The following is a 13,619-nucleotide window of genomic DNA, read 5'->3' on the forward strand; positions in this document are numbered from 1 at the left end:
ATCTGTTATAATCTCTCTACCTTAATTAGTTTGTACAGTTTTGGATTACTTGTTAATTTGGTTAGACCTTGCAGGTCAGGCAGCATCTAGGGAACAGAAGATTCTTCAGGAAGAAGGGCATGTGCCCGAAACGTTGAATCTTCTGTTCCCTAGATGCTGCCTGACCTGCTGTGCTGTTCCAGCAATAAAGTTTCAACTTTGATCTCCAGCGTCTGCAGACCTCACTTTCTCCCCCAATTTGGTTAGACCCTCAGCATGCGACTCCTATATCTAACATGTTATTCCAGCCATTTGGTTTATCTCCAGCACTACCTTGGTTTAATTTTTGTAGTTATCGCTCTGCCTCAATTAGGATTGTAGGTCATCCTTTCACTTGCCATTCAGCTGTTGACACTTTGCTCATACCACTTGACACGTTTGATCACCTGCAGAAACTTATTATTCGGTATGTCCACTCACACCATTCGTATGACCTTTTGATCTCTCTGCTATAAATTCTGTGCCTTCACTTCTTCCTAGTGAAGGGACAGTGGTCTGAAAGCTTGTGATTTCAAATAAACCTGTTGGACTATAACCTGGCATTGTGTGACTTCTGACCTAGTCCAACCCAGTCAAATACTGACACCTCCATGTCATACCTGTTGTACTCTGATGTAACCTTCTTCGCTATCCATTACACTTCCAATTTTGGTGTCATCTGCAAACTTACTAAGCATACCTCCAATATTCACATTCAAATCATTCATATAAGTGACAAAAAGCAATGGACCCAGCTCCGAAATATGTGGCACACCACCGTTCACAGGCCCCCAGTCTGAAAAGCAACCCTCCACCACCACCCTCTGTCTTCTATCTTTGAGCCAGTCCTGAATCCAAATGACCAGTTCTCCCCGCATTACATGTCATCTAACCTTGCTAACGAGTCTACCATGAGGAACCATGTCAAACACTTTCCTGAAGTCCATACAGAGCACGTCCACTGTTCTGCCTTCATCAATCCTCTATGTTACTTATTTAAAAAGTTCAATCAAGTTTGTGATACACAATTTCCTACACACAAAGCTATGTTGACCATCCCTAAACAGTAATTGCCTTTCCAAATACATGTAGATCCTGTCCCACAGGATTCCCTCCAAATACTTGGTAATGGTCGATAGTTCCCTCACTTTTACTTACCACTTTTCTTAAATAGTGACACCATGTTAGCCCTCCAGTCTTTTGGCACACCACTTGTAGCTATGAATGATACAAATATCTCAGCAAGGGGACCAGCAATCCGTTCCCACGGAGATCTAGGGTACTCCGGATCAGGTCCTGGGGATTTATCCATCTCTTTGCGTTTTATGTCATCCAGCACCTCCTCCTCTGTAATATGGACATTTTTCAAGATATTACTATTTATTTCCCCACGTTCTTTATCTTCCATATCTTTCTCCACAGTAAACACTGATGCAAAATACTCCTTTGGTATTTTGCCCATCTCCTGTGATTCAATAGGCTGCCTTGCTAATCTTTGAGGGGCCCTATTCTCTCCCTAGTTATCCTTTTGTCCTTAATGCATTTATAAAATCCCTTTGGATTCCCCTTAACCGTGTTTGCCTAGCTATCTCATGTCCCCTTTTTGCCCTCCTGATTTCCCTCTTAAGTATGAACAAGTTGGACAGAAGGGTCTGTTTCCATGCTGTACATCTCTATGGCTCTACTGCCTTTATACTCTTCTAAGGATTCACTCGATCTCTGCTTTCTATACCTGACATATGCTTCCTTCTTTTTCTTAACCAAACCCACAATTTCTCTCGTCATCCAGCATTCCCTTCACCTACCAGCCTTGCCTTTCAGGAATATACTGTCTCTGGACTCTTGTTATCTCATTTTTGAAGGCTTTCCATTTTCCAGCTGTCCCTTTACCTGCAAACATCAGCACCTAATCAACATTTGAAAGTTCTTGCCATCAAAACTGGCCTTCCTCCAATTTAGATTTTAACTTTTAGATTTGATCTATCCTTTTCCATCCTTATTAGAATTATGATCACTGGCTCCAAAGTGATCCCCCCCACTGACCCCTCAGTCATCTGCTCTGCCCCTTATTTCTCAAAAGCAGGTGAAGTTTTGTACCTTATGTCAGTGCAACAATATACTGAATTAGAACATGTTCTTGTGCACACTTGAATTCCTCTCCAAGCCTTTAACTCTATGGCAGTCCCAGTCTATGTTTGGAAAATTAAAATCCCCTACTCATAACCACTCTATTATTCTTCAGATTACAAAGGTCGCTGTACAAATATGTTTCTCAATTTCCTGCTTACTACTGGGGGGTATGGTACAATTCCCCCCCCCCCCCCCAGTATGATCTTCCCTTTCTCATTTCTCAGTTCCACCCAACCAACTTCCCTGGATGTATTCCCAGAAAAAACCTTCCCTAAATGTAGCTGTAATATTATCCCTAATGATAAATGCCACTCCCTCTCCTCTCTTGCCTCCATTTCTATCCTTCCTATAGTATCTATACCCTGGAGCATTAAGCTGCCAGTCCTGTCCATCCTTGAGCATGTCTCTGTAATTGCTAGGATAGCCCAGTCCCACATTCCCAATCATGCCCTGAGTTCATCTGCCTCTTGCATTGAAATAAACATAATTTATTTGATCATTCTCTGCTTTGTTCCTGCCTGCCCTGACAGTTTGACTTGCTCCTTTTACCAACTGTACCAGTTTCAGACTATCTCTTTCCTGATTATCTCCCTGGGTCTCACCCCCACCAGTTTAAATCCTCCCAAGCAGCTTGAGCAACTTTCCCTACCTGTATGTTCATTTCCTTCGAATTCAGGTGCAATCCATCCTTCTGGTACAGATCACTTCTTCCCCAGGAGAGTCCAATGATCCAAAAATGTGAATCCATCTCCCCTGCACCAGCTCCTCAGCCATGCATTCATGTTTTTCACCCTCCTATTCCTACCTTCACTAGCTCGTGGCATTGGGGGTAACCCAAATATTACTACCCTCAAGGACCTCCTTTTTACATTTCTGCCTAACTTGTCATATTCTCTCCATAGAATCTCATCCTTTTTCCTTCCTTTGTCATTAGTTCCAATATATACAACAATTTCTTGCTGGTCCCTCTCCCTTTTGAGAACATTACGCACCCTCTCTGAGATATCCTTGACCCTGGAACCAGGGAGGCAACACACCATTCTGATTTCTCACTGTCGGCCACAGAAACTGTCTGTGCCTCTGATTAGAGATTCCCCAATTACATTCGATCACTTGGAACCTGACGTACCCTTCATTACATTACAACCAGTATTAATAACAGAAACCTGGCTGTCCGTACTAGATGCAGAAAGTGGGAACTGCAGATGCTGGAGATCAGAGCTGAAAACGTGTTGCTGGAAAAGCGCAGCAGGTCAGGCAGCATCCAAGGAACAGGAGAATCGACGTTTCGGGCATAAGCCCTTCTTCAGGAGCTACATTCCCGTTAGTGTCCATCACCCCCTACATTTCCAAAAAGAGCATATTTGTCTGAGATAGCCACAGGGTACTCCTGCACGACTTGCCTCCCTCTCCTACCTTTTCTGCGGTAAGTCTGGCTGTATCTGGAGTTTTTCTTCCGTCCTACAGCAGCCATCCATCACACCCTCTAGCTTCTATAAGTTCCTCATTGCCTCTAACTGCCACTCCAACCGATCTTGGCAATCCAATAGGATTCGCAACCAAACACATATCCTGCAGACATCATCAGTAACATGGAAACTCTCCCCAATCTCCCACAACCGACAGGAAGAGTACATCACTCTAATAAATGCCATCTAGCTATCGATAGACCCAGAAAATAGCACTATCTTACTGCTCTAAAAAACACTGCTCCAGGCCAACTTATAAGATCATAAGAACCTAAGATCTAGGAGCAGAAGTAGGCCTTCATGCTTTTTTCATATAATCAGAAAAGAACCCATTCTACTCACTATTATAGCTTTACAACGTAAACAGGTTATACTTTAAAAAGCTGCGAGCTCTCCCACACAGGTTTCTCCAAGGTCAGCTGCAAATTTCGCTGTTTATTAATTTTTCTCAGATGAACTCCAATGTCCAAAGATACTTGAAATCAACAGCAGAGGCAATAACTGTGCAGATTCACTGCTGGGTCAGACAGCACTGTCAATTTTTTTTAAAGATTCCCCACAGTGTGGAAATAGGCCCTTCGGCCCAACAAGTCCACACCGACCCATTTCCCTCTGACTAATGCACCTAACACTATGGGCAATTTAGCATGGCCAATTCACCTGACCTGCACATATTTGGACTGTGGGAGGAAACCGGAGCACCCAGAGGAAACCCACACAGACACAGGGAGGATGTGCAAACTCCACATAGACAGTCACCCAAGGCTGGAATTGAACCTGGGACCCTGGTGCTGTGAGGCAGCAGTGCTAACCACTGCGCCGCCCTCAAAAGACAATTTCTTTCTCTGTTTGAATCACTTCCCATGTGGTCACTGCTACTGCATTTGTCTGTCTTCCACCTTTTTAAGTGCTTGTAGCATTTTGGTCCATGTGTGATCTTGACAGCACAGGAGAAACCATGCATTTCATGGTTGTCATCCATTCATTAGGCCTTCGCGCTTTTTCCACCCACCAACTGTTTTTTTACATTGTGGCTTTCTTGTTGGACCTCAGCCTTCAGTTGCCTGTAGGCCTGCCTTTTCTCTTCTGAATACGATTGTTGTTTTACACTCAGAAATGTTTCTGGCTTAATTGTTCCAGGATCTACTGATCATTCTCATCAAGCTAGTCTTGGTGTTTATTGGTTGAGCAACCAATCAAGTTCTTCCTAGCATCAATGATGACCATCTTAAGAGTGGACCAGATATTCTACTATGTATTCATGTACTGTATTTTAGAGATTTGGGAAGCTGGGTAGCCACTTAAACAGTTTTATTTAATAGGATCCTGGTTCCTTGAACCAGTTGCAAACCTCTAGTCCACTCCACATCAGGCAGCATTCAATGGCGATGCAGCTAACATTTCGAGTCTAGATGACTCTTCATCAGAACTAAAGTGAGATTGGAGTGGACAGCATTTATGCTTTAATTCAGGGGTCATGGTGTGGTGGGGGGTAGTGGGTGTAGGGTGCTGTTGGAGACAAGATGGTCGAAGTTTATATGAAGTGGTTAGAATGTGAGAATGGCAGAACAATGGCATGACTCATGCCAGACTTGAGAGGACAGTCAGTGGGATGGGGGAGGGGAGGACATGATAATGAGCTAAAAGAAAGGAAAGAAATGGTTCAAAATTTTAAGGTGTTAAACTCAATATTAAGTCCAGGAGACTGTAATGTGTCTCGTCTGAAGATGAAATGTTGTTCCTCCAGTTTGTCCCTTGCAAAGCAGGACCTTGATCTTTCAGTAGCTGATCATTTTAACACAGCGTCCTGCTCGCATACCCACATGTTTTCCTTGGCATGTTGTTGTGTTCTAGTGAAACAATGCAAACTGTCCTTTTCCACAGTAAACACTCATGCAAAATACTCGGTTAGTATCTCACCGTCTCCTGCGGCTCCACACAAAGGCCACCTTGCTGATCTTTGAGGGGCCCTATTCCTTCCCTAGTTACCCTTTTCAATTGTGAACCATTTCTTTCCTTTCTTTTAGCTCGTCATTATGTCCTTCTCTCCTCCATCCCACTTACTGTCCTTTCAAGTCTTGGAGACAGTAAGAACTGCAGGTGCTGGAAGCAAGATTCAATAGATGTGAAGCAAACCAGATCAGACAGCTCCCTGCCCCAATTCTGATGAATTGCCCCACACTGTATCAAGTCCTGGCCCAAAACAGTGACTTTCCTGCTGTGCTTTCCCAGCTTGACAACTATTGACTCTTTCAAGTCTGGCAGGAGACATACCATTGTTCTGCCATTCTCACATTCCGATCATTTAAAATAAACTACCAACATCTTTTCTCCAACAGCACCCTATACCCACTACCTCCCCACCACAAACCCCAAACTATAGAAGTGCTATTGTTGAAACACCCCCTTTGATGAAGTTATCTAGAATCAAAACATTCGAATCATAGAAACCCTACAGAGTAGAAACACACCGACCCTCCGGAGAGTAACCCACCCAGACCCATTCCCCTAACTGATTACAAGAGGAAGCTCAATTATCCAGCATTCGATTGTCCAAACAAGATCACAAGGTCCCAATGCTTGGCTAAACTATGTTGTCTGGCATTTGATTATCTGAATAAAATCCTGCCTGTGTCCTTCAGATAATCAAGGTTCCTTTGTACTCTATATTTACCCCTAACTAACACATCCGAACACGAGGGGGCAATTTAGCATGACCAATTCATCTAACCTGGGAGGAAACCCACATAGACAGTCACTTGAGCCTGGAATCAAACCCGGAGTCCCTGGTACTGTAAGGCAGCAATGCTAGCCACTGAGCTACCATGCCACTCTCTCACCATTGGATGCTACCAGACCTGTTATGATCTGCAGTAATTTATTTCTACTTTGGGTCCATTCCCAATTTGAAGTGCAACTCAGGCCCGCCTTGAAATGGGGTTTGGCGGTTGTCATGGCGACGGGTCGGCAGCGCGCATGCTCAGCTTGGGGCAGGCCGCACTGGAAAGGATGACAAGATGGCGACCGCGATGTACCTGGAGCACTACCTGGACAGTGAGTACCGGGGCGGGCAGTGAACTCGGACCCGGGCGACCCTTGTCCTCCCCGGGACGGCTGCCTTTGTTCCCGGAGAGGGGGCCGCTTCACCCGGAGAAGGACGGAGAGAAGAGTACGGCCCCGGGCCTGTACTCGGCACCGACGGGCCCAGCTCCTCCTGGGGTGTGAGAGCCTGCGGACCTCGGGTTCAGAGGAGATAGGCGTGGGGCCTAGAGATTGGGCTGGTTTCTGTGAATGTGCGGTGAGGCCGGAGTTTGTGACGGCGCATGTCGTTCGCCGCGCATGCGCGCCAGCTCGTGTCTCTCCCGCCTCCAGGAGCTTGGAAATATGTAAACAACTGGAACTTTGATGCAACGTGGAGCAACGGGCAGGGACCCGATACAGCGTGGGGGCGACGGTGTGTTGCAGATTTGAGGCATTGCACAGTTATCTATTGTGGGGCACTGGGCTGTGGGTGATGGGACATATGATGAGGGCAAAGGGCAGGTTTAGATTAGGTTAGATTCCCTACAGTGTGGAAACAGGCACTTCGGCCCAACAAGTCCATACCAACCCTCTGAACAGTAACCCACCCTAGACCCATCTCCCTCTGACTAATGCACTTCACATTATGGCAATTTAGCATGGCCAATTCACCTAACCTGCACACCTTTGGATTGCCTGATACAGCATGGTGGTAAGCGGCCATGATTTAATGCAGTATGGGAATGAGCGGCAGTGATATGTATCAGTGGAGGTAATGCTGTTGTACTGCAAAGGCATAGAGAAGAGGCAGTGATCTCAACAGGGTGAGGGTGTGTGTTACTTGATTGGCCATGACTTTGCTGTGATTGGGGAAATGAAACTGATCTTGTACAAAAGGCAGCAGGAGTATTTAAATGTGAGGGTGGAGAGGAAATGTAATTGAGAATCTTTTAAGGGTGAATTTGGAAATACTAGTAGAAGCAATTAAAGACAAATCTGGAAGAATGGTTGCTTGGTTAGGGGAATGCTAATTGACAGTCAATAAAGCGTGGAGCTGGAAAAAGCATAGCAGGTCAAGCAGCAACAGAGGAGCAGGAGAGTTGACATTTTGGTAGAAGTGACCTGTACAAAAAGGATGGATTGCACTTGAATTGGAAGGTGACTCATATACTGGCGGAGAATTACTAGAGCTGCTCTGGAGGATTTAAACTATTAAGGTTGGAGATGGGACTCGGGTGATAGTGAGTAAAGAGATCAATCTGAGACAGGTATAGTTGAGAAAAGAAGTGAGTCAAACAGTCAGGGACAAAGCAGAGAACAAGGTAGGACTGATAAATTATTTCAATGCATGAGACCTAACAGGGAAGCAGATGAACTCAGGGCATGGTTAGGAACACAGGACTGGGATGTCATAGCAATTACAAAAATGTGTCGCAGGGATGGACAGGACTGGCAGCTTAATGTTGCAGGATACAAATGCTACAGGAAGGACAGAAAGGGAGGCAACAGCATTACCTCCATTGACATTTTTGATCAGGGATAACGTTACAGCTGTACTGAGGGAAGATATTCCCACAAATACAGCCTGGGAAGTTATTTGGGTGGAACTGAGAAATAAGAAAGGGATGATCACCTTATTGGGATTGTATTATAGACCCCTTAATAGTCAGAGGGAAATTGAGAAACAGGTTTGTAACAAGATTGCAGTTATCTGTAAGAATAATAGGGTGGTTATGGTAGGGGATTTTAATTCTCCAAACTTAGGCTGGAACTGCCATAGTGTTAAAGGTTTAGATGGAGAAGGATTTAAGTGTGTACAATAAAATTTTCTGATTCAATATATGAATCTACCTACTAGAGAAGGACAAAACTTGACCTACTTTTGGGAAATAAGGCAGGGCAGGTGACTGAGGTGTCGGTGGGGGAACACTTTGGGGCCAGATCTAAAATAATTATGGAAAAGGATAGACCGGATCTAAAAGTTGAAGTTCTAAATTGGAGGAAGACTGATTTTGACAGTCCTAGGCAAGAACTTTCAAAAGCTTACTGGTGGCAGATGTTTGCAGGTAAAGGGATGACGAAAATGGGAAGCCTTCAGAAATTAGATAACGAGAATCCAGAGACAGTATATTCCTGTTAGGGTGAAAGGCAAGGCTGGTAGGTGTAGGTGTAGGGAATGCTGTATGACTAATTAAATTGAGGGTTTGGTTAAGATAAAGAAGGAAGCATATGTCAGGTATAGACAAGATAGATCAAATGAATCCTTAGAAGAGTATAAAGGCAGTAGGAGTATAATTAAGAGGAAAATCAGGAGGGCAAAAAGGGGACATGAGATAGCTTTGGCAAACAGAGTTAAGGAGAATCCAAAGGATTTTTACAAATACATTAAGGACAAAAGGGTAATTAGGAAGAGAATAGACCCCCTCAGATCATAAAGGTGACCTTTGTGTGGAGCCACAGAAGATGGGAGAGATACTAAACGAGTATTTTGCATCAGTGTTTACTGTGGAAGATGTAGAATGTGGGGAAATAGATTGTGACATTTTGAAAAATGTCCATATTATAGAGGAGGAAGTACTGGATGTCTTGAAATACTTAAAAGTGGATAAAGCCCCAGGACTTGATCAGGTCTACCTTAGAACAGACTGGAGGTTGGCTAACACGGTGCCAGTGTTTAAGAAGGGTGGTAAGGACAAGCCAGGGAACTATAGACCAGTGAGCCTGACATCGGTGATGGGCAAATTGTTGGAGGGAATCCTGAGAGACAGGATCTACAGTGGAACCTCAATTATCCAAACGAGATAGGCGGGCAGTATTTTGTTCGGATAATTGATTATTCGGTTAAATGATTTTCTCTGGGGCTTGGAGTTTTCTGTGAAGTCTGCTCCCCCTTCAGGAGTCTAGGCAAAAGCACACATGCGTGAGACCCTGCACCCCCCCATCTGCTACCAGCCTCCAACCCTGTCCGTGCCCGCCCCCAACTCCCACCTGCCCCCAACCTTGCCTTGAGATTCCCTTCAGATAATCCGATATTCAGATAATCGAGGTTCCTCTGTACATGTATGTGGAAAGGCAAGGACTAAGTATGGATAGCCAACATGGCTTTGTGGAAGGGAAATCATGTCTCCCAAACTTGATTGAGTTCTTTGAAGAAGTAACAAAGACAATTGATGAGGGCAGAGTGGTGGATGTGATCTATATGGACTTCAGTAAGGTGTTCGACAAGGTTCGCCATGGGAGACTGGTTACCAAGGTTAGATCTCATGGAATACAGGGAGAACTAGCCATTTGGATACAGAACTGGCTCAAAGGTTGAAGAGAGGGTGGTGGTGGAGGATTGTTTTTCAGACTGGAGGCCTGTGACCAGTGGAGTGCCACAAGGATCGGTGCTGGGTCCACTACTTTTTATTCTTTAAACGAATGATTTGAATGGCAGCATAAGAGGTACAGTTAGTAAGTTTGCAGATGACACCAAAATTGGAGGTGTAGTGGACAGCGAGGAAGGTTACCTCAGATTACAATGGGATCTTGAGCAGATGGGCCAATGAGCTGAGAAGTGACAGATGGAGTTTAATTCAGATAAATACGAGGTGCTGCATTTTGGGAAAGCAAATGTTAGCAGGACTTATACACTTAATGGTAAGGCCCTCGGGAGTGTTGCTGAACAAACAGATCTTGGAGTGCAGGTTCGTAGCTCCTTGAAAGTAGAGTCGCGGGTAGATAGGATAGTGAAGGCAGCGTTTGGTATGCAGCTGTACAGGACATTGGTTAGGCCACTGTTGGAATATTGCGTGCAATTCTGGTCTCCTTCCTATTGGAAAGATGTTGTGAAACTTGAAAGAGTTCAGAGAAGATATACAAGATTGTTGCAAGGGTTGGAGGTTTTGAGCTATAGGGAGAGGTTGAATCGGCTAGGACTATTTTCCCTGGAGCGTCGGAGGCTGGGGGGTGACCTTATAGAAGTTTATAAAATCAAGAGGGGCATAAATAGACAAAATCTTTTCCCTGGGATGGAGGAGTCCAGAACTAGAGGGCATAGGTTTGGGGTGAGAGGGGAAAGATATAAAAGAGCCCCAAGGGGCAACTTTTTCATGTAGAGGGTGGTACGTGTATGGAATGAGCTGCCAGAGGAAGTTGTGGAGGCTTGTACAATCACTTTTCTCTTTACAATAAAAGTCCATTCTCGTCCTGTTCCTGTTGTTGACGTGTTGTATCCAGTTAACTGGTTGAAAACGAGAGAAAAAACCAAACTCTTGTAGCGTGTGACTCTCATAATGTTTCATATTCATTGAATGAACTGTTTTGTAGTGTATATAATTATTATGCAGCTGTAGCAGCCTCTTGCACACAGCAAGGTGTACAATTAAACCATAATTACAACCTAATTATATCTGCGTTGAATTTGCAAAAGAATGGTTCAATTCAAAATGTTTCTACTGTATTTCCTTAAGTAACTTAAGATTCTGAATGTGAAATTAAAAACTCAAGCTACTTCTGTGTTCTGACAGGTATTGAAAACCTTCCATGTGAACTTCAGCGGATCTTCCATCTGATGCGGGACCTAGACCAGAGAACTGAAGGTGCATACAGTGCAACTGGGGAATATGTGGGAAGTCTGCAGTCTTGGGAATTTGTGATATTAATGTGCTGTGCAACAGTGGATCAGACCATAGTGAACTTTCTGATTTTGGCATCCGGTGTATCCTGTATCTATAACTTTTAATTGGACCTTACAATAGGTGTTTGGTCTCTGAATATTTGCTACTTAATTTTCCATAAAAATGATGCAGTTCTGGAAAGCATGTTCCAATATTATTTTTAATTCAAACTTGTGAGAGTAAAATATGTGAACAGTCAATGTTTGGAATTTTTGCAACAGATTGGTTAGGCCACTTTTGGAATAGTGCAATTCTGGCCTCGCAGCGCCAGAGACCCAGGTTCAATTCCCGACTCAGGCGACTGACTGTGTGGAGTTTGCACGTTCTCCCCGTGTCTGCGTGGGTTTCCTCCGGGTGCTCCGGTTTCCTCCCACAGTCCAAAGATGTGCAGGGTCAGGTGAATTGGCCATACTAAATTGCCCGTAGTGTTAGGTAATGGGTAAATGTAGGGGTATGGGTGAGTTTCGCTTCGGCGGGTCGGTGTGGACTTGTTGGGCCGAAGGGCCTGTTTCCACACTGTAATCTAATCTAAAAAAAAAATCTATAGGAAGGATATTGTGAAACCTGAAAGGGTTCAGAAGATTTTCAAGGATGTTGCCAGGGTAAGAGGACTTGACCTGTAAGGAAAGGCTGAATAAGCTGGGGCTGTTTGCTTGGAGTGTCGAAGGCTGAGGTGTGACCTTACAGAGGTTTATAAAATCATGAGGGCATAGAGAGGGTAAATAGTTGAGGTCTTTTCCTGAGCATGGAGTAGTCCAGAACTAGAGGTTTAGGGTGAGGAGAGGGGAGGGGAAAGATATAAAAGGAACCTAAGAGGCAATGTTATCACGCAGAGGGTGATGTGTGTATGGAATGAGCTGCTAGAGGAAGGGGAGGAGGCTGGTGCAATTACAACATTTAAAAGGCATCTGGATGGGTATGTGAATAGGAACGCTTTAGAAGAACATGGGCCAAGATTGACAAATGGGACTAGATTAATTTAGGATATCTGGTTGGTATGGGTGAGTTCGATCAAAGGATCTGTTTTCATGCTGTATATCTCTATTTGTAGCTCGGGTGCTCGTTGTTGTGGTTCTGTTCGCCGAGCTGGAAGTTTTTGTTGCAAATGTTTCGTCCCCTGGCTAGGCGACATCATCAGTGCTTGGGAGCCTCCTGCGAAGCGCTTCTTTGATGTTTCCTCCGGTGTTTATAGTGGTCTGTCCCTGCCGCTTCCGGTTGTCAGTTTCAGCTGTCCGCTGTAGTGGTTGGTATATTGGGTCCAGGTCGATGTGTTTGTTGATGGAGTTTGTGGATGAATGCCATGCCTCTAGGAATTCCCTGGCTGTTCTCTGTCTGGCTTGTGCTATGATAGTAGTGTTGTCCCAGTTGACTTCATGTTGCTTGTTGTCTGCGTGTGTGGCTACTAAGGATAGCTGATCGTGTCGTTTCGTGGCTAGTTGATGTTCATGTATGCGGATTGTTAGCTGTCTTCCTGTTTGTCCTATATAATGTTTAGTGCAGTCCTTGCATGGTATTTTGTACACTACATTCGTCTTGCTCATGTTGGGTATCGGGTCCTTCGTTCTGGTGAGTTGTTGTCTGAGCGTGGCTGTTGGTTTGTGTGCCGTTATGAGTCCTAGGGGTCGCAGTAGTCTGGCAGTCAGTTCCGAGATGCTCCTGATGTATGGTAGTGTGGCTAGTCCTTTTGGTTGTGGTATGTCCTCGTTCGGTGGAATAATGGACTGACACAACAAACAGTGAGACAAACTGTCGTACCTATGATAATAAGGAAAAGACAAACACATAACCTCAACACCAAGGAGAGGGAAGCACTGAAATCACTAAGAAACGATAAGAACATAATCATACTACCAGCAGATAAAGGCAGAATGACGGTCATCCTAGATAAATCTGATTACATCCAAAAAGCACAACAACTACTTGAAGATACCAACACCTACCAAAAGAGGGAGTTTGACCCCACCCCACAGCTCACCAATAGGATACAAAAAAACGGACAGATAACCAGAGCTGACCTACAAAGAATGAAACCGGAAAGCAACAACACCCCCAGATTCTATGGATTACCTAAAGTACACAAACCAGACATCCCACTCAGACCCATAGTATCACTACCAGGGACACCATCATACAAACTGGCCAAAGAACTACAACAGAAACTGAAACACCTGGTCAGCGGATCCAAACACTCTATACAATCAACACAGGAATTCTTGGACATCATCAGAAATATACACATAGACAAAGAAGAAACCATGATATCATTCGACGTGACGGCACTGTTCACTTCGATTGACAAAACCCTAGCCAGAGAAACAATAGC

At 44.5% G+C, this 13,619-nt stretch overlaps 1 protein-coding gene across 2 annotated transcripts in view; it reads left to right on the forward strand.

Moving 5' to 3' along the window:
• Window positions 1-6,598: 6,598 nt before the first annotated feature.
• ing5a (inhibitor of growth family, member 5a) overlaps window positions 6,599-13,619 on the forward strand; it is a 31,109-nt gene continuing 24,088 nt past the window's right edge. The window contains exons 1-2 of one of the 2 annotated variants that reach the window (XM_043701721.2): window positions 6,599-6,671; window positions 11,147-11,218. In XM_043701721.2, the coding sequence (XP_043557656.1) occupies window positions 6,635-6,671; window positions 11,147-11,218 (109 nt within the window). In that variant the 5' untranslated portion in view covers window positions 6,599-6,634. Of the gene's footprint in view, window positions 6,672-6,933; window positions 7,072-11,146; window positions 11,219-13,619 lie in introns of those variants that run through there. The other variant, XM_043701720.2, reaches the window with a different exon arrangement.

The sequence above is a fragment of the Chiloscyllium plagiosum genome, unplaced genomic scaffold (assembly GCF_037043375.1).
Source record: "Chiloscyllium plagiosum isolate Xiang-an unplaced genomic scaffold, Cpla_swu_hap1 HiC_scaffold_13, whole genome shotgun sequence".
NCBI classification, from domain to species: domain Eukaryota; kingdom Metazoa; phylum Chordata; class Chondrichthyes; order Orectolobiformes; family Hemiscylliidae; genus Chiloscyllium; species Chiloscyllium plagiosum.